At 40.0% G+C, this 22,350-nt stretch overlaps 1 protein-coding gene across 1 annotated transcript; it reads left to right on the plus strand.

Moving 5' to 3' along the window:
* The first annotated feature begins 21,554 nt into the window (after window positions 1-21,554).
* On the plus strand, window positions 21,555-22,124 carry Dusp21 (dual specificity phosphatase 21). The gene has a single exon (XM_075958578.1). The coding sequence runs from the start codon at window positions 21,555-21,557 to the stop codon at window positions 22,122-22,124; it is 570 nt and encodes a 189-aa protein (XP_075814693.1).
* Window positions 22,125-22,350: the final 226 nt, after the last annotated feature.

The following is a 22,350-nucleotide window of genomic DNA, read 5'->3' on the forward strand; positions in this document are numbered from 1 at the left end:
CAATGGAAAAAAGAAAGCATCTTCAACAAATGTTAGTCTAACTAGATATCAGTATATAGAAGAATGCAAACTGATCCATATCTATCATTCTGCACAAGTTCAAGACTAAGTAGATCAAAAATCTCAACATAAATATACTGAACCTAATAGAAGAGAAAGCAGGGAACAGCCTTGAATTCATTGGCAAAGGAGACAAAACATTGATAGCATGGGCACAAAGAAAAACAATCAATAAATGGGACCTTATGAATCTGATAAGCTTATGTAAGGCAAAGGACAGTGTCAATAGGAAAAAAATGACATCCTGAAGAATGAAAAAAAGATTTTCACCAATTCCACATTTGACAATGGACTAATATCCAAAATTTAAGAACTCAAGAAACTAGACATCAACAAACTAAATAATCCAATTAAAAATGGGTAAAGATCTAAGTAGAGAATTCTCAGTAGAGAAATCTCAAATGGCTGAGAAACAGAGAAATATTCAGTGTCTTTAGTCATCAGGGAATTGCAAATCCAAACTAATTTGAGAAGCCATCTTACACCTGTCAGAATATCTAATATCAAAAACACAAATGCCAGCTCATGCTGGTAGGGATGTGAAGCAAGGGGAACACTCCTCTATTACTAGTGGGAGTGCTAACTTGTACCACCACTTTGGAAGTCAATAGAGCTGATCCTCAGAAAACTGGGGATCAATCTACCTCAAGACCCAGTTATACCACTCTTGGGTCTATAACCAAAGGATGCTCAATCTTACCACAAGGACACTTGCTTAACCATGTTAACTGAAGTTTTATTCATAATAACCAGAAACTGGAAACAACTTAGATGTCCCTCAGCAAAAGAACGAATAAAGAAAACGTGGTACATTTACACAATTAAGTATTACTCACCTATTAAAACAATGACATCATGAAATTTGCAGACAAATGAATGGAACTATAAAAGACCATCCTGAGTGAGGGAACCCAGACCCAGAAAGACAAACATGGTATGTACTCACTTGTAAGTGGATATTAGCTATTAAGTAAAGGATAATCATGCTACAATCCATATACACAGAGTCTAAGTAATAAGGAGAACTCAAATGGGACACGTGGATCTCCCTGGGAAGGTGAAACAGAATAGATTTTGTAGGTGGAGTGGTGACAAGACGGGGTGGGAACAGGTGGGGACAGAGGGAAAGAGTACTGGGAGAGATGACTTGAGGGGCAATGTAGAAACATAGTGCAGTGGAAACTCTCTAGAATCTACCAGAGTGACCCTAATGAAGTCTCCTAATAAGGGAGAATACAGAGCCTGAACTGGCAATCTTCTGTAAGCAGGCAGGGTTTCCAGCAGTGGGACTGAGACACCAACCCAGCTACAAAACCTTCGACCTACAATCTGTCCTGTCTGCAAAATATGCTGGGGCAATGGTGGCACAGAACTTGTGGGAGTAGCCAACCCGTGACTGGTCCAATTTGAGGTCCACACCATGGAAGGAAGCTGTGGTGATATTTTGTTTGTAATCTAACAAAGTTTGACTGAAGATTAGAGTGCAAAGCTAGCCACTAGTTAGTCATAGAGGCCAAGCAGTGGTGGCACACACCTTTAATCTCAGCACTCAGGAGACAGAGGCAGATGGATCTCTGTGAGTTCAAGGCTACCCTGGGCTACACAAAATTGATCCAGTCTAAAAGAGTTGAGCAGTAGTGGCTCACACATTTAATCCCAGTACTTGGGAGTCACATGCCTTTATTCCCAACACCAGGGAGTTGGGAATAGGAAGAGATATGGCTGGGACAAGAGAGGAATATAGGGCAAGAGGTAGCCAGGAGCTCAGATGCAGTCTGAAGATGCAGTCTGAGAATTCATAGAGACAGATTCAGTGTGAGCATGCAGTCTGAGGAGTTAGTCTGAGGATGCAGTCTGAGGATTCAGACTGAGCATGTAGTCTGAGGATTCACAAAGACAGGCTCACCTCATTGGTCTAAGCATTGGTAGAGGTATGAACTCCAGTGACTGGCCACTCTGCTTCTCTGATCTTTCAGCATTAACCCCTAAATCTGACTCTGGGTTTTTATTATAAAGAACAATTAGAATTCATGTTTCAGGAAGCCCGTGCCTGACAGCCTGGATGGACATGAAGCAGAGGCGGGACAGCCCAGAGACCCAGTATAGACCCAAACATGACTGGCAAAAAAAAATTAAAAGTCAATGAAATGATTCTTAATAATGCTATGCTCATAGATTGGTGCCTAGCCCAATTGTCATCAGAGGGATGTCATCCAGAGACCCACAGCCAAACATTAGACAGAGCTGTGGAACCCCACAGAAGATGTGAAGGAAGGATTGTAGGAGTCAGAGGGGTCTGAGAACACCATAAGAACACAGTCCACAGAATCAACTAATCAGGGCTCATAGGGTCTCACAGAGACTGAAGCAACAAACATTGACAAACTGAAGGGCTCTATATGGGTCTGAGCTAGACTCTCTGCATATACCTTTTGGTTAGCATGGGGTTCTTCTGGGATGCCTGAAAGTGGGAGTAGGGGTATCCCTGACTCTTTTGTCTGCACTTGGGACCTTTTTTCTCCCGGTGGGTTGCCTCCTTAAACCTTGATATGATGGTTTATGCCAAGTCTTATTTTTTTTTAGTCCATGTTTGTGGATAACCCTGGGAAACCTGCTCTTTTTTTTAAAAGGGTAACAGAAGAAGAGTGGATCTGGTGTAGAAAGGATGTGGAGGTAGAGACTAGGAGTGGAGGGAGGGGAAGCTGCTGTCAAGATACAGTTTATAATAGAAGAATAAAAGTTTTAAACAAATAAAATGACTGTTTTTTATACGTTAAAAAGTATAACATGCATAAAGAAAGCTCTTTTTTAACTCTACCACTCAAGTGTAATACCAATGTCTAAGATTGGCAAAAACTATAAATATAAGATAATAAGCATGTTAAATAGCCTGATTTTATCACATATATATCTTAAAAGCATAATGTTATATACACAAAATGTTAATCATCAGTTTAAAACCAAAAATATGTGTCTGCTTGAAGAGTTATTAAAGATTAGAAATAAAATATGGGCTGGGGAAGTATCTCAGAGTTAGAGTAGTTGCCTAACATGCGCAAGGCCCTAGGTTCTAAGGAGAGAGATTCAGGCATGGTAGTGTGTGCCTTTAATCCCAGCAATTAGAGCAGAGGCAGGCAAATCTCTGAGTCTGAAGAAAGCCTGGTTTGCAGAAAGAGTTCCAGAACAGCCATGAAAACACAAGAGAAACCCTGTCTCAAGAAAAGAGGGGGGGGGGGTAGGAAGAAAAGAAGAGAAGAATGAAGAAAGGGGAAGAGATGGAAAGAAAAAAGTTTAAAATCGTTAGTTTTATAGATTATAGAATCTATGATGAAAACAAACCCAAAAGTCCAGAGATGGATGTACCTCAGTTTCTGTAGTGCTTGCCCACTATCTATGAAGCCATCGGTTCTATCTTTAGCATAGTATAAGAACCAGACATGGTGGCACACACCTATGACCCAGAATTGTCAAGGTTGAGGACCTCACAAGGATCTCCAGCTACATAGCAAATTGAAGACAAACTTAGGTTAAATGGGACTATATGTCCCCACAAAAAACAAAAAACAAAAAGAAGGGAAAAACAAATTTAACATTATTTAATTCTTACTATTTAAATTAAATATTTAAGTATTTAATATTTCACAAATAGGATTCATAAAGAAATATTCAAGTATTTTATGACCATGATACATGGGATGACTTTATAAAATATATGTTTATTAAAATGCATTAACTTTTAAAAAATAACTAAGTGTGGGTAACAGAGGAAGCCATGAGTGAAGGTATATTGTTGACAATGGCACAGCCATGTCAAGGACCCCAGTGCCTCAGACCCATGGGAGAGGCAATATTTTCCTCAGGTGAGGCTCAGAGGAATGGCAAAGGCTTCTGCTGGTCCAAGTGCGAGTGTTTACCAACAGTTGACAAGCATGTACAAAAACCTGCAACCATAACTTCCTCTTTCAAGATGCCTGTGACCTAAGACTACTCCCCCAGAGACCTGCTACTGATACTAGATAAACCCTCCTCTGATGGAGAAAGGTCATTGGCTAATAAAGGAACTGCCTTGGCCCATTTCATTGGTTAGAAGATAGGTGGGAGGAGTAGACAGAACAGAACGCTGGGAGGAAGAGGAAGTGAGCTCAGACTCCACAGCTCTCCTCTCGGGAGCAGACACCTCAGCAGAGACGCCATGCTCCCTGCTCCAGGGAAGACGCACGCAATGAAGCAAGCCGCCAGGTCAGACATGCTGAATCTTTCCCGGTAAGACCGGTGCTCACAGATTATTAGAGATGGGTTGATTGGGATATCAGAATTAGCCAGTAAGGGCTAGAGCTAAGGGCCAAGCAGTGATTAAAAGAATACAGTGTCTGTGTAATTATTTCGGGGCATAAGCTAGCCGAGCAGGCGGCTGGGGTGTTGGGGACGCAGCCCTGCCGCCGCTCCTATTACAACAAATGGCGCCCAGATGTGTGGCTAACTGAGTCCACAGAAAGCCTGAGACAGCTTGGGAAGTAATTCTAGAACAAAATGAAAGCATTGTGCCTGGTTTCTTGGTAGCAACAATTTCTCGGGTCTACTCTGCTTGCCAGAGGCAAGCAAGCGCCTCATCTAAGAGAGGCTTCCTGACTCAGCTTTAGCTGCAAAGCCTGCAGCTCATTAAGAGGTCCTGCCACGAAACACTTAAATGGTGTTGATGAAATGCTGAACACATGCTTTTCGGTTTTCAGCTGTAGCAGGAAAAAAGCTGCGCCGTTTAAAATGCCAGCTTTCTGGGCCATCCTGCCAGGCCAAACTCTGACTGTTTGAGACAGGAGGGCCGGCTACTGAGAGAGGACTTGAGTGTTGCCTGTTGTAGCTCACTGGCTGGCAGGGACCTTGAAACGCCATAGAGGTGTGGCTATAAATATGGCTGCAGCCTGTATATCCGCCATGAGGCTGGAAAGCTAAGGAATGGGCTACATCTAGCCCGCAAAGCCACGGCTTTAGTCCTACTGAGATTGCTTGGTAAATTAAAGACTCATGTGGTCAGAAAAACAGAGATACAGTAAAGAGAACGTCAAAGACAAAGAAAAATTTTAAATGATTTACAGTGTTAAAAATATATGCAGACTAAAAGTTAAAATTCTTAAAGTAAACCTCTGTGACTTCAAGGTGTGGTAGCACACGCCTTTAATCCCAGTGCCTAAAAGGCAGAGACAAACAGATCTCTATGTGTTCAAGGTGTAGTAGCAAACACCTTTAATCCCAATGCCTGGGAGGCAGAGACAGGCGGATCTCTGAGAGTTCAAAGACAGCCTGGTCTACAGGGTTATTCTAGGTCAAAGATATATGCTCAAAAAGCAAAAAGTTAACCTAGAAATGTCACAGCTTAGATTCTTAAGCACCTAGTGATTTAAAGGTGCAAATCAAAAGTGCTCCTGGATAGTAAAAAATTGCAGATTCACAATAGGACAGATTCAGACCACTAAATGAGTCACACTGTTGGATGAATGTACGTAGGCTTGGGAGAGAGAAGAAAAAGAATATAGAGAATAAAGTTAATGGTTTAAAAAAAAAGTAAAGTCTTTAAAGAGACAGAGTACAGATAGTTAAGAGATTAAAAGAAATAAAAAAAATAAGCCACGTAAAAATGGAAAATTCACAGAGAGTCTGGATTATGTACATTGTGTTTTCTTTAAATTTTTTGACTGTGAAGGAGCTAAGTACAGAGAGACATTTCATTACATGGGCTGCCAAGCTAAACCAGAATGGATATAAGGGTATTACGATTTCAGAATTTGGGTCTAAGGATATGATGCTTTGCAGAGAGTCTTCTTTTGTTTTCACAGAGGATCAGACCTTGTGGATTGCATTTATCCCGATATGGTATGATGGACCACGTCCTCCTGAAGGGTTGCTGTGAACATCTTCAAAAAATTACTTCACTCAACTGCCAACTGAGCTAAACCTGGCACACAGGTTACACCCTAAAATCATTAACGACGCACCCATTCAGCAGGAAGCAATTTGGAGAGAAAAAACTGCGCCCATGTTCCCAAATATGGTTTATAAGTTCTATTACATTTAAAGGGGGATATGATATAGGTATAAATAATTTGCATTAGTATAGATTTTGCTTTATTGATAGAGATTTAAGGTCAATTTTGTTATATGTATAAGTGTTTCTGGTTTTGATTAAGGTATTGTGATTGTGTAGTTCATTTAAATATGTACTGTATAATTAAGAAATATAGGTTTTTAATGGATAATCATCGATAATAGTAAAGCTTGTAGTCATGTTAGTTAGATTTTCTAGATATATAGAGATATATTTTAGATAGACATTCTTCATGTCTTTCAAAGATTACAGAATAGGACATTTAATGTTTTAATAACTTAGGACTTTTCATGACAATGAGACACTGCTCCTGGCAGCACCAATCTACTTCAAGAAGAAGATGGGCATCAAAGAGGATCTTTATGGAGTTTGATAGTCATTTGGGCAAGAAACTGCTCTTGCCTGGACTATTGCATAAACTGGACACAGAGAAACAACAGAGAGAGGACTACTGAACTTGCCTAAAGGTGAGATGATCTTTTGGGGTTCCTGATTCATGAAAGAGTCTGCGAGACATTCTGCAGGACACAACAGATAGTGACTGAACTGACTTTGAATTTTTCTGCTTTATGGAAATGTCTGCTGGATACCATGGGCCTGAAGGCTGAAGATGGATGCCCCAACGGTACAGAGGAACTTTGGGTGACTGTCCAGGCAGCGAGATGTCTCTGTCATTTCTAGAGTTTTAAAAGTTGTTTTTTTCTTGTTTGCTTAGGTAGTATTGTATCTTTCTGGAGTCTTTGATGGAGTTAAGAATAGTTAGTTATAGTCTTCCTTAGTTATGATAAAGATTATTGTAATTTTTACTTGATAACTGTTTTGTTATATGTAATTTTGCTATGTTAAATTTAAAGCCTTTTTTTTTAAACCGAAAAAGGGGAAATGATGGAGGAAGGTCATTGGCTAATAAAGGAACTGCCTTGGCCCATTTCATTGGTTAGAAGATAGGTGGGAGGAGTAGACAGAACAGAACGCTGGGAGGAAGAGGAAGTGAGCTCAGACTCCACAGCTCTCCTCTCGGGAGCAGACACCTCAGCAGAGACGCCATGCTCCCTGCTCCAGGGAAGACGCACGCAATGAAGCAAGCCGCCAGGTCAGACATGCTGAATCTTTCCCGGTAAGACCGGTGCTCACAGATTATTAGAGATGGGTTGATTGGGATATCAGAATTAGCCAGTAAGGGCTAGAGCTAAGGGCCAAGCAGTGATTAAAAGAATACAGTGTCTGTGTAATTATTTCGGGGCATAAGCTAGCCGAGCAGGCGGCTGGGGTGTTGGGGACGCAGCCCCGCAACCGCTCCTATTACAACACTCCTCCTTGTGCTGTTTGTGATAAACCCACTAAGTTTCACGTTGTTGCATGGTAGATGCTTTCCATCAGAGTGAGCACATCTCACTTTATCCTAGCTTTTCTGTATGTCTGTCATTTCTTCAGTGTCTATCATTTCTTCATTCCCTCATTAGCCCAGTCAGGTTTTCAGAACCTAACTGTACAAGATGCATCAATTAGGTATATTTCTTTTAGATGCATTTTATCTGTTTATTTAGTGTGTGTGTGTGTGTGTATGTGTGTGTGCACCCATATGTGCTTCTGTAGATATAGATGAAAATTAGAAGACAGATTATGAGAGTTGTTTCCTCTCCTTCTATCATATGGATCCTAGGGATGGAACTAAGATTCCAGCTTGGTTATCGGTAGTTTCCTTTGGCTGAATCACCTTATCAACCCATCTTGTTTTATTTTCATATAAAAAAGCCATAATTATTTTCTCATGCTATCTGTACTCAAGACAAGAGGGTGTTATTTAAAGATTTCCACATTTGTATCCATCTGTCTGCTCTCACCACGTATCAGGCTGAGTCCAAAAACAAACCCTAGAGGAGCAAGATTCCAGGCTGTCTGGCTGTATGTGATAATACAGCTGACAGAACATTAGGCTTAAATTAAATTTACATACAGCAATTAGGGAGGCCAACTCCCAACTTTAACACAGGACCTTCTGCCAGGAAACTCATCCTAATTGTCCATCATACAACCTAACATGCAATTCTTTAAACTAGATAGCTCTCCTGAACCCTTATGCCATACTGCTTTAGGTTTTCTCACTCCCGCCATCCCTCAGTTGAGCATCTGGTCCTATATCCTCAACCTTTTTTTAAAAAATTATTTAAATAAAAATTTTCACCTCCTCCCTTCCTCCCATTTCCCTCCCCTTCCCCCGATCCCCCTTCCCCTCCCTCTCCAGTCCAAACCTTTTGCCCTAATTATCTTCCCCTTAGGACACCCAGTATTCCAGAGCCTGAAGTCTGGTCTTCCATCCTCTTAAGTAGCCTTGTCCATGCAACCATCTGAAATGAATGCATTTGGACTGAAACACATAGGCAGCTTCTACATCAGAGAAAGGGTCTGTAATGGATGCATCATTGCTCACTTGCCTAAGCTGTTGCAAAAATTCTCCTTCTAGTGTTACAGTTTTTTCTACCTTGCTCCTATCCTTCATAAATCCATCCACACAGCAAGAGGTGAACATCATGAAAGTCCATTTGACGGTGTCATTTTACAGTATAAAATACTGCAACTCTGAGTTAGAGAGTTAGTGGTTAAAAGCACTCACTTCTCTTGTAGAGGAACTGAGTTCAGTTCCCAGAATCCACATGGCTGTCACTACTGTCAGTAACTAGTTCCAGGAGATATAAAGTCCTCTGTTAACCTTCAAGGGCACCACATATACCTGGCACACAGACATACACATAAGCAAAACACCCTTGCAAATAAAATATAGGTAAGTTTAAAAAAAACAAATATTCCAAGGCATTACTTTCTGAGATTCCTAGATAGTCTACCTGCCACTAATCAAAACTCATGTTTATACATGCTAGCAGTTTTGAGTTAGTCTCTGCTCTCCCATGTTTGTCAGCTTTTTGTTACTGTAACATATGAAATAGGGCTGGGGCTGTAGTTCAGTAGATAGAGTACTTGCCTAGTATGCATGAAACCCTATATTCTGTGCTCAGCACTTTATCAACCAGACATAGTAGATGCATATCTGAAATCCCATCACTCAGGAGGAGAGAGTTTGAGGCTACTTTGGGACCGCCCCCCAAAAATGGTAGACAAGATCACTGAGTAGATAAAGGTGTCTGCCTCAAGCCTGACAGCCTCAGCATTGTCACCAGGACCCACATGATAGAGGGAGAGAACCCGGTCTTGAAAATTTTCCTCTGATGTCCGCATGCGCACTGTGACACTGACACAAGAGCACACAAACGAAAAATAGTATTAAAATGTGGGAAAAAGTAATAAAAAAAATCTGGGCAGTGGTGGTGCAAGCCTTTTAATTCTAGCACTTGGGAGGCAGAGGCAAGCAAATCTCTGAGTTTGAGGCCAGCATGGTCTATAGAGTGAGTTCTAAGATAACCAGGGCTACACAGAGAAACCCCATCTCAAAAAAAAAAAGAAAAGAAAAAAAAAGAAAAGGAAAAGGAAAAAATCTGCCTGAGATAAATCAGTTTAGGATAGGAAAGGTTTATTTTAGTTCCTGGTTTTAGAAGTTTTAGCTCATGGTTCATGACCAGTTGATGCTATTGTTTAGGGTCTGTGGTGAGGCAACAAACCATGGCAGGAAACCAAACATGGAGAAAGGAGAAGGAAACCATTCACTGTCTCCTTCAAAGGCATGTCTCCTTCAGTGCTCTAAAACCTCCATTGGCCCCACACCAGCCTTTAAGGGACACATCCACACCACTGTGCCTTTTGTTACAAGTGTATACCTTTGTACCTTTTTATGTACTTTCCTCTTTCTGTCTAAAATGCTTTCCTCCTCCTTGCTCACTGGGAATCTGGCCATCCTTCAAAGTCCTGATTCAGGGACCTGGAGAGATGGCTAAGTAGTTACGAGCACTTGCTGCTTTTGCAAAGGAACTTATGCATGTTTAGTTCCCAGCACCCACATCAACCAGCTCACAATAGCCTCTAATTCTAGCACCAGGTAGATTCAATACCTTGCAAGGGCACCTTCACATATGTACACATCCCCACACACACATACACAATTAACTTTAAAAAATACTAAAGTGATATTTTTAAATAAAAATCCTGTTCAGAAGATAGTCCTGGAAAGACGGTAGCACCTACCCTCTCCCATATTAATTGCAAAGTGGGAAAATCCCTTTACAATAGAGAGACTTAACTGATGTCACCTATCTGGATTAGCCTGTCTTCTACTGCTGCTAACAGAATACCACAGAATGAGTAGCTAGCTCATAAAGAAAAAAGGCTAATTTGAGCTCGTGGTTCTAGAGGTCCAAGTTCACAGGTACAAATCTGGTGATGACCTTGCTGGTTGGTTGCCTTTCTCTTATAAGAGATGTCTTGGTCATTGTCTCTTCATAATGATAGAACTAAGACAGTTTCCATCCTCTTACGACTTCACAATGGGAATTAGATTTCAACCAGGAAGCCTGGGGGACACATTCAAACCATATTCAAACCACAACATTCCCCTAACCAAGTAGTCAGAAATACGCCCATTGATGAGACAAATAGATACCTTATGCTCCCTGCTACAAAGTTACTGAGTACCACACATTCACATAAGACTCTTACCAAAAATTATTCCCTAAATGAAGGCGTAAGTCATAAACAATGCCACACCAGTTTGGAATTATGATTAATAAGGTGGTATTTATTTAAAGGGGAAAAAACTTACAGATCACCGTCCCAGACAACAGCCCTCTGTGCAATCAGGAAGGAGTCTAGTCGCCGGAACCGGAGCAGGAAGCAAAGAGAGCGAGAAGGGAAGTAGCCACTTTGCCACTTTTTTTTTTGAGACAGGGTTTCTCTGTGGCTTTGGAGCCTGTCCTGGAACTAGCTCTGTAGACCAGGCTGGTCTCGAACTCACAGAGATCTGCCTGCCTCTGCCTCCCGAGTGCTGGGATTAAAGGCGTGCGCCACCATCACCCAGCAAGTAGCCGCTTTTTTAAAGGGAGAGAAACCATGCCCCAATGGGGTAGTATCTCAGCTGCTATTGGCTGGAGGAGTGGAAGGACCTCCCACAACACCTCCCCCTTTTGTTTAAGTATGAGAGTTCTAAACCTACTACGAGGGCTGGAGAGATGGCTCAGTGGTTAAGAGCATTGCCTGCTCTTCCAAAGGTCCTGAGTTCAATTTCCAGCAACCACATGGTGGCTCACAACCATCTGTAATGAGGTCTGGTGCCCTCTTCTGGCCTGCAGACATATACACAAACAGAACATTGCATACATAATAAATAAATTTAAAAAAACCTACTACGAAATTATATACAATAAGTACAAATATCCTAATCTAACTAGCTTAGGTCTTGTATAATAAATAGCTTGGCCAAGTCATGAGAAAAAAGTAACTACATTTATATAGTCTTCAACCCCATCAAAGATCTGAGAAGGGAAATAATGTTACCTGAGTAATTAGGAAGGGCGATTAAACAACTTCCAAAACATGCAACAAATCACAGAGACAACTAGCTACCTGGGCAATTACCCAAGGTCACGTTTGCAGCGTTGAAGCAACCAACTTTGGCTAAGGACTAACATAACTGACATACCATTTTCAAAGGCAAGCAACTTTTCAAAAGTATCCTACCCTGTCTTGGCAGGATATGACAGTCCTGTTTTATCTATTGATGCATGCTCTGTATCTCTGTCAGTGGTTGAGGTATGGGCATTTCTTTGCCCAAAGGCCAGTTCTGCCAAAAAGAAAGGCTGGAGTGTCTTTGGTGCTCAACATTCTCTCAGGAATAGAGCGGTGTTGCCAGGAGCAATTGTGTCTCATTACCACAAAACTCTGAGTTAGATTAAAGGCCATTTTCTACAGCTCTTTGAAGAGGTTGAAGATTATCTATCTATACTGAGTATAATCTCTATGTATTTAAAGGACCTGATTAGTCTAATTATAAATGACAAGCTTAGAATACTATTGATCTATATAATTCTCAATACCTATCTAACTTAAAGACTAAGACAATAAACGACTGTGAAACAAATGAGGAGAATGACCTCCAAAAATAAACAATGTACAAACATACATTGCAATATGGTAAATATATATCAATACGCAAACAATATATAAGTATCTTAATCAGAGGTAGAAATGTACACTGCAATATGGTAAATATATACAATATATATCAATACAATATATGTCAATACATAAAAAATGTTTTAAACAGAGGTAGAAACATGCATGCATACAATAGTCAATATAATTTAACTTTGTATCAATATACAAGAATCGATATCAATATATTTGTCTAAAAACAGTAACTCACAATTACAAATCTATTATCCCATCATCCCTCTTTTTTTTTTTTCAAAATGATCCCTGAGCTTATAAAATCCTCCCCCAACCCTCAACCCCTAAATGATGTCCCTAAACCCAAGGGCAAACCTTACTGGGAGAGGGGACGTCGTCTTCTAGAATTACTTCCAGCTGTCATGGGGGCGGCGTTCTTTCTGGGGGATCCTGTGAAAGTAAAATGATGGTTAAATTTCAAGATCAATGTCTTTTAAAATTGCAAATAGTCTCTGAGTCATTTTGTGCAGGTCTGGTCAGAATGTTGTATAAGATGTGCACCATTTCAGCTAACTAAGTTGGGATTATCTTGTGCAGCTGTGTCGCAACAGAAAAAGCAGGTGTCAACACCATTATTGGGAGACTTCGAACAACTAATATGGATTATGTTAGGTGATACATACATTCAGTAATCCTAATTTCCTGAATATGGTCACTTACTATGGTTATGTAAGATAACATCCTTGTTCTTAGAGGATATGTAAAGAAGGGTTAAAGTGTTACTTCAATAAACACTCTGGTTCAAAAACAACACCAAACAAACAAATGAATATGTGTTTCTATCTTTTGAGACAAAAAAGCAAATGTGGTGAGGGTAATAGATGAAAGGTGTTCATTGTTCTTTTAAAGTTTTCTTTCCCAGTGCTGAGGATTGAACTCAGGGTCTTGAACATGCTAGGCAGGTGCTCTAACCACTTACCTATATCCTCGGTATCTTTTCTTACTCTACTCTTGGAGCTCTTCTGTATGTTATTCCAAAATAAAAAACTTGGATGGAACCAACTGAAAATAATAAAAGCAAAGAAAGAGCTTTATTCAAGGTTGACGATTTTGTAAAGCCTCCCATCATATTTTTCTATACCCTTTTCGGGCAAACACTCGTGTGAAACAATGAATTACCCTCTCTTTGAATGCTTCTATGATTCTTTCTCTATCAACCCAAGTCAAAGCCCAGATTGTATTAGATTTACAGCATGCTAACACTATATGTAAAGTCATGTGGGCGACTTATTCATATATTCTAAACATTTGGAAGACAGAGAAGGGACTGGAAGAACTTTGGGGCTTGAGTTGCATTCTGGGTGCTTATGCTTAGTGACCCTCAATTTTTATTATATTTATTCTTATTTATTTGTTTATTCTGTTTTGAGACTAGGTCTTATGTAATTCAGGCTTACATTGAACTCATAACATAGACAAAGATAGTCTTGAACTGGATATGTGTGTGTGTGTACATCTGTTTGTGAATTAGCATGAATGTGTGTACTCTGCACACATGTACATGAAAACCAGAGGTCAACTTCCTTTGCTGTTCTTCAGGAGCCTCCCATTTTGGTTTATTTTATCTTATTTTTTTTTTTTAGACAAGGTCTCTCTATGTAGCCTGGAATTTGATTTCTAACTCACAGAGATATGCCTGCCTCAGAATTCCCAAGTACTGAGATTAAATTTATATGTCATTATACCAGGCCTCAGTTTGTTTTTTGATACTATACTGTGGAATATTCCTATATACTATGTGAAGATGTGTTACTATGATTGGTTTAGTAAAGCACTACACGGCCATTAGCTAGGTAGGAAGAGGTTAGGAGGGACTTCTGGGGACAGAGAGCTCTGGAAAGAAGAAAGGAGGAGTTATCAGGCCAAACTCAGAGATCAAAGCATGTAGGAGGAGAGGTAAAAGGAGCAAGGTACATGGCAACACAAAGATGAATAGAGATGAGTTAATTTAAGTTATAAGAGCTAGTTAGAAACAAGCTTAAACTATCAAAAAGTCTTTTCTGTAACTGGTCTCATGGTCTTAGCTGGTATTTAGAACTACCTTCCTTTACTACCCATTCTGCATTTCCTCCACCCTCTGCAAGGACCTCAGGAGATTTGGGCTCTTTTCCGGGAGGAGTAACCCATAACTTCATTCCTGATGGGACTGTGCCTTTGTCATCCCGCTTGGATTCGACTATTGTAATTTCCTGCTGCAGAATATTTGTTTAATTATGCAAAGATGTGTTGCATTTATTTAATTATATAAAGATGTATTGCTGCTTTACCTTGTCTGCCTAGGGCACTTGATTCGTCTAATAAAAAGCTGAATGGCCAATAATGAGGGAGAAGGGATATAGACAAGACTTCCTGGCAGGAATAATAAGTAGGAGGAGGAAGTTAGGCTCAGGGGGAGAAAGAAACAGAGACACCAGGGAGATGCCAGGAGACAGACAGACAGACATGGATAAAGCAAAAAAGTAGGACATACATTTAAAAAAAAGTTAAAAAAAATCTGAGGCAAAACACAGATAAATAGAAACAGGTTAAACCAAGTTGAAAAAAAAAAAAAAGCTAGTGGGACAAGCCTAAGCTAAGGCTGACCATTCATAATTAATAAAGTCTGATTGCTTCCTTTCCCCAAGTGTATAGTTAAAGGTTGTAGGTTCCTCTGGGGAAGGACTGGAGAAAGGTTAACAGCCAAACTTTCAGGTATTTTATCAAGGTGTTTCCTCAGAGGAATCTGGCCTTCCCTTCACTTAAGGGGTATTGAACCTGCAAACTGCCTCAAGTCTATAAATTGATTTCACAAGCCATAATCTCTTTTACCACAACCCAATGTAGCCTTTCTTTCATGTCTTTGAGATGATTTCTTCATATACAGAATTAAACAACAACCAAGTGGGCTTCCTATTTATCATCTCACATCTGCAAACACCATGATTGATTAGCTAGTACCAAGGGTCCATACAAGTTCCACCACCAAAAACTTACTTTGCCTGTGCTGACTATTATGGGTTAGATCGTTATGGATATTATTTTGTCTGCACTGTCCATTATGATAACTACAATCACCTTGCCTTTGGCGATTCAGTCCTGCCACCTGGCTCTTGCTAAGTCGGGGCCAAATTAAACCCATTGCATTTAATTCATCCACATGAGCAGTATCATCTCCAACCCTAAGGTTTTGTAAAAGGAAAAGGGCAACAATAAAACTTTTCAAATGTTTGTGTACCTCTCACTGTGTTGCGTCTTATAGGATTTATGAAGAGCATGTCTTCTGGGCTTTCTTATTGTGGGGTATTAGGTTTCACACAGTGTAGCCCTTTAACATTGCAATTTCCCTGAACCTTAAAATCCTTTCATCATCACTAAAACAAAGGATATCAGGCATCTCCAACTTCTTTTCAGTAGGCCAACTTTTGACAAATGCTTCAGCCAATCATTTAAATAAACTTTTGAAACCATTTTGTAACTGTGCAAACTTCCATATTAAATCTAGAATCTCCACGCAGTGGACCCATATCCATAACTTCAGCCTGATCCAGTTTTACATCCCTCCCACCATTATTTCACACCCTTAAAATTTATTCCCACACTTATTCCCCAAACTTCTGCTTGAATAAATTAGCAAAATCATTAAACTTCTTAGTAGTTTAGTGCACCTCCTCATGAACTACACTTTCTCCCTCCCTTCTCGGAGCTGCTTTTTGCCTTGTCTTGTCTAGCTGCAACTATTGGTAGGTCCTGAGGGACAACAGTAGTGTCTTGCCTGACATTTCTTTCAGAGAAAATCACTACTGCTTCAGTAGAAAATGACTGATTAATTTCCTCAGTGAAAGGTAGAAAAGACAATATTTCAAGGGGTAAGGCTGAGGGTGGAGAGAGTACTTCATTAAGTGAGATTAAACCCTTGAAAATCTGACAGTTCAAAGTTCTCAACTTCACTAGGGTCCTCCCACACATCCCCATCCTGAGTACCCCATCCTGAGTAACAGGATGGAATCCCATTCTTTACTAATTAATGCCCACACATTAACTCCCAATGCCCTCCAGGCTGGGACTTGAATTTTTACTGTAATTCAGTCAAACTTACAGTGAGGGCTTCAGTTTGATTTTCTGCAACTCAAGCTCTGTGTGTGCTGGAAAGAAGATTCTCTTCCAGGACACACTTAGAAACCTTTAGACTGCTTTAGACTGCTTATGTACCTCTGGTCTGGTCAATTTCATCACTGAGTTCATTGTTGTCCTTCATCGTATTCTGAGATGCTAGAAGCTGGCAAGTTTTACCACAGAGTTCATTCCTGTCCTCCTTTTTTTTTTTTTTTGGTCAGTTCATCTAGAGAAGCTAAGAACAATGGACCAGCATCATCATTTTCCTTATTTTTCCACAAGCTGTCAAAAATCTGTTGCCACCAAACTATCAAAAGTTTTATATACAAAGGCAACAAACCCATTGCCACCCACAATTGATAAACCACGATAATCAAATACATTTATCTTCTTAAGTATGTCATATAGCTCATGCCATGGACTTTCAACACACTTTGAGCTCCCAAGAGAGACTTCAGTAACTGTAGATATTGGCAAATTGAAAAGCCTGTTCCAGATATTTAAAAGATTCATTCTTATACTTCTGTTGTTCTAGAAACACTTCCAGCAAAATCTGTATTAGTCAGAGTTCTCTATAGAATTTATAGAATGAAAAAAGTCTCTGTGTGTGTGTGTGTATACGCACACATATATATATGTATATGTGTGTGTGTGTGTGTGCAAGAGAGAGAAAGAGAGAGAGAGAGAGAGAGAGAGAGAGAGAGAGAGAGAGAGAGAGAGAGAGAGAGAGAGAGAGAGAATGTGGTGGTTTGAAAGAAAATGGCACCCAAAGGGAAAGACACTATTGGGAAGTGTGGCTTTGTTAAAAGAAGTATGTCACTGTAGGGGTGGGCTTTGAGGTCTCCTATGCTCAGGCTACTCCTAGTGTCTCAGACTACTTCCTGTTGCCTGTGAGATGTAGGATTCTCAGCTACTTCTCCAGCACCATGTTTGCCTGCATGATGCTATGTCCCAACATCATAATAATGGACTAAACTTCAGAATATGTCAGTGAGTCACCCCTATTAGATGTTTTCCTTCATAATAGTTGCCATGGTCTTCATAGCAATAGAAACCCTAACTAAGCAGGGGAATTATTAGAATGATGAACAGGTTGTGGTCCAGCTAATCTAACAATGGCAGCCTATGAACTGAAGGTGCAAGAATGCAATAGTTTCTCAGTCCACAAAGCTGGATGTGTCAGCTGGTCCTCAGTATACACTGGAACACCAAAAAATAGACTCTAATGACAGTGAAATAATGAACTTGCTAGGGAATTTAGGGCAAACAAGCAAGAGGCAAAAGCTTCCTTCATCCATGTCCTTATATGGGCTTCCAACAAAAGATGTGGCCCAGACTAGAGATGAATTTTCCAAGCTCAAAAAAATCTGGATTAAGGGTGTGTCTTTCTGCCTCAAAGATCTGGATTAGAAATATATATTCCACTTCAAATTAAGCAGAAATTCCCCATGAATTTGCCCTCTATTTTTGGATTTTAGTTAATTCCAAATGTAATTAAATTAGCAGCCTAGAATAGCAATCACAATATACAAAGTAATAGGTTTAATTATGACATCTTCATATATATATGTCATTATGCCTTGTTTTCATTCATTCCCCTCCTTATCCCATTGTCCTTCCTCTCCTTCAACTCCTCTCCACCTGGCTCACTTTCTTTCCCCAATTAATTTCCCCTCCCATTTTTTTTCTATTTCTCAGTCCCTTAAAATCTCTTCCTCCTTTTCATGATTCCCTTGCTAGTTTTGTAACCTACAAACACACATACGTAAATATATGCATATATAATGTTAAAGCTAAGTTCTACATAAAAGAAAATTCCAGGATATCAGGAATTCCAGGCAGATTCTTTGGTTTAGTTAGGGTTTTATTGCTGTGAAGAGACACCATGGCCACGGCAACTCTTATAAAGGAAAATATTTAATTGGGCCTGCCTTACAGGTCAGAGGTTTAGTCCATTATCATCCTGGCAGGAATCATGGTGATGTGCTGCTGTGGGACAATGGTCTATACCCTGTCACTTGTATTTTAAATAAATGCTGATTGGCCAGTAACTAGGCAGGAAGTATAGGTGGGGCTACCAGGCAGGAAGAACAGGCAGGACAATGAGGAGGAAATTCTGGTAGGAGGAAAGTTTCTGTCTGGAGTCATCACCTAGATAAAGAAAAGCCAGACACAGAGCAAGCAAGATGAGAATGCCTTGCCAAAAAAGGTACCAAGCCACATGGCTAACACAGACAAGAATTATGGACTAATATAAGTTGTGAGTTAATAAGAAGCCTGAGATACTAGGCCAATCAGTTTATAATTAATGTAGACCTCTGTGTGATTTCTTTGGGACTTAATGACTGTGGGAACAGGGCAGGACAGAAACCTTGTGTACAGGCAGACATGGTGCTGGATAGACATCTGAGACTTCTACATCTGGATCCACAAGCAGCAGGAAGTGACAGTGACACACACTAACCAAGCTTGAGCTTCTAAGACCTCAAAACCTACCCGGTAATGACACACCTTTTCCAACAAAGCCACAACTACTCTAACAAGGTCACATCTCCCTATAAGCCTATGGAGGCCATTTTTATTTAAACCACCACATTCTTCTATCTCTATTTTCTATCTCACTGTAGGAATGCTGGGATTACAGTTTTACTCCCAATGACATAACTGTTTACATGGTTCCAGGTATCTAACTCAGATCTTCAGGTTTGTATGGCAATCAGTTTTACCCTCCCCCCACACCCACCTAGCTTCTTAACATCTGAGAGTGGAAGCAGAGAGGGGTTCTTAAACATTTTCTTCACTAAGTATCTGAAGGTGACTGATATAGAAGATGTCAATTCCTCATCCACCCAAGAAATGCCCCATAGTAGAAGTTTGAGATAGTCATCCCTTGGACTAAGAGCATTACAGAATATTGGCTGAAAGAATATAAGTTTGTTTAATATTGGTAATGAGTGCCTTTAAAAACAGTCCTGAATTTATATTTGTCAATTATGCTACATTTACAAGTTTAAGTAATGCATAATTTTGAAATCACTGGAGTCTAATGCTATATCAGGTCTTCCTATTACTATATAAAATACACTGTATCTCAAAATAAGCCTTTTTATTTTATTCTTGTTTTGTTTGTTTGTTTATTTTTGGAATTGGGGATGGAATCCAGGGCATTCTGCATGATAAACACATATTCTATCACATATATATCTTGCCCTGGACTAACTCTTTTTAAATAACTTTAGTGAAATTGAGATATCCCAAAAAATAGTTCTCATATATATTTGGCATTTGCGTTATATTTTTTTATTTTTATGAAAACTAATAATTTAAGTAATATAAAATTTTCATTACCACATCTGAGAAAAGGAAGTCTGTGTTGCAGCCTGAGGTTATCGTTTCCTTGTATGAGGAGGATACTAGCTGTTTCATCTTTTTTAGTAATGATAGGCCAGTGAGATGTAAAGGCACTAGCAGTACAAGCTTGATGGCCTAAGTTTGATCCCCCGCTCTCAAACGTGTCCCCTGATCTCCACATGCCCTTACACATACACACTAATAATAAATACTTTTTAATGATGATGAAATAAAAATGAAGACTATGTGTCTCTGGATTGTCACTGAAGCAATGCCTTAGTTTTAAGATACTCTTTACAATTTAGTCAACTACAAGATAATTACAGCTGGAAATACAAGTCTCAGGTAGCATTTTAAAAATAAATTTTGATCCAAATGTAATGTGACATTAACTTGTTTCAGAATGTTTTAATATTATTGACAATATATCTTGGTGATAATAAAAATGACTGTAGTTTACAAAGCACATGGGTATCCTTTTGAAGAAAGCAGATGAAATTATTTGAGCTAATGTTTCAGGGAATAAAAAGAATCCAGAGATAAATCAACTAGGATGCATGTATAAATGAAAAGTGACACTCCTGAATTAATCACAACTGACCACTAGAAATATGTTAGCCATGCTTCCTTACAACCAGCTCTAATGTATTTGTAAACAGGAACAAAATTCTGTGGTTACAACTGACAAAGAAGAGCCATGACAGCTCCACCAATCACAGTCAAGCCCTATTCTTGCTGCAATCTTATAGTGATTAGCACATCACATGAACCAAAGGCCGTTGCAACTTCAAATATGAGACTACTACTTTGTGTGGAAAGTATAAACTCTGTTCTTGAACATTAATGAAACAGAAGCATTCAAAGGCATTATGTTCAGAGTGGTAGAATAACTAAAGCATAAATCAGATATGTTGTATTAGAACATTTTAAAAGGCAAAAAAAAAAACAAAGTAATTGTTTTCTCTTTTTAAAAACAACTAAGGCTGGTGATGTATCTCAGATGTTTGTTTTGCATTTGTGAATCTCTGGTTTCAATCCCTAGAGCTGTATAAATAGATGCAAGCCTATAATCTCAGTCCTCAGAAGGTAAAGACAGAAGAATAGAAGTTCAAGAACATCTGGCTACATAATGAGTTCAAGATCACCTTGGAGTACCTGAGACTCTGTCTCAAAAAATAAATAAACTATACACTATGAAGAAAGGAATTGGAAAATGGACATGGTCATGCAGGCAGGCCTGGCTCCCAAACCCTAGGGAAGCTGGGGCCAGCCTGGGCTAATGTTAAGATCTTGTCTCAAATACAAACAACTACAAAAAGAAGGAAGGAAGGAAGGAAGGAAGGAAGGAAGGAAGGAAGGAAGGAAGGAAGGAAAAGGAAGAAGGAAAAAGAAAAGAGAAAAATGAAAAGAAAAGAGAAAAAGAAAGAGAGAAAATGAGAAGGAAGAGAGAGAAGGAGAGGGAGAGGGAGAAGGAGAGGGGGAGAGAGAGAGAGAGAGAAAGAGAGAGAGAGAGAGAGAGAGAGAGAGAGAGAGAGAGAGAGAGAGAGAGAGAAGTGAAAGTGGACTGTGACCACCTAGTAGGGGTCAGCTAAAGTTACCTTTGCCCTAGAAACCTGAAGCTTATGTCTTTGTGATGTCTGGGCATTGGAGAAGAGTCACAGATTGGTCACCATTGTGACACGTAGGTAGTAGAGGAGGAGACAGAGGTTATTGACCAAGTGCTTGGACTTCTCTCCTCCATACGCTTACCTAAGATTTTAGCAAAGCAGATGCTTTCCTAAAGCTGCAGAGGCTGGTGCCCTGGAACCTAGTACAGAGAGACAGCTGACCCAACGCCACGATGACTACAGCATTTTGTCTCCTTCCACATCCAACTATCCAACTCGACAGCATTTATGGCCTCTCGCAAATAACTAACAGCCTTTTTCTCAGTAATGCTATAGCCGCTAACGACAAACTCACCGTGTCCAACAACCGCATCACCACGATTATCAATACCTCGTCAGAAGTAGTGAACACATTCTTTGATGACATTCAGTATGTGCAAGTGCCGGTGAGTGATGCTCCCAATTCCTACCTTTATGACTTTTTGGACCCCGTAGCTGATCGTATCCATGGTGTGGATATAAGGAATGGCCGCACGCTGCTACACTGCTCTGCAGGAGTGAGTCGCTCAGCAGTGTTCTGCCTTGCCTATCTCATGAAATACCACACCATGACCCTGCTGGATGCGCATACATGGACCAAGACCTGCCGCCCCACCATCCGTCCCAACAATGGCTTTTGGGAGCAACTTATTCATTACGAGTTCAAGCTATTTAGCAAGAATACTGTCTACATGATCAACTCTCCGGTGGGTCTGATCCCTAACATCTATGAAAAGGCGGTCCACTTAATGGAGCCAATGTGAGCCACCCACTTCTCCCCTGACATCTGCATTGGCTCCTACATCAAGACAAAGGAATGACCTTGGACTTTGGGTTGGTTACAAAAAAAAAAGAGAGAGAGAGAAAGAGAGAGAAAGCGAGCCAGAAAGAGACCTTGTGGATGTGGGCAAAGGGGAGAGAAGGGATTGGAAATTTTAATTGTCATATATTCAATAAAATTGAATCGTAAGATGATGAAATGTTTCTAAT

This window comes from Microtus pennsylvanicus, chromosome X (genome assembly GCF_037038515.1).
Source record: "Microtus pennsylvanicus isolate mMicPen1 chromosome X, mMicPen1.hap1, whole genome shotgun sequence".
Taxonomy (NCBI): domain Eukaryota; kingdom Metazoa; phylum Chordata; class Mammalia; order Rodentia; family Cricetidae; genus Microtus; species Microtus pennsylvanicus.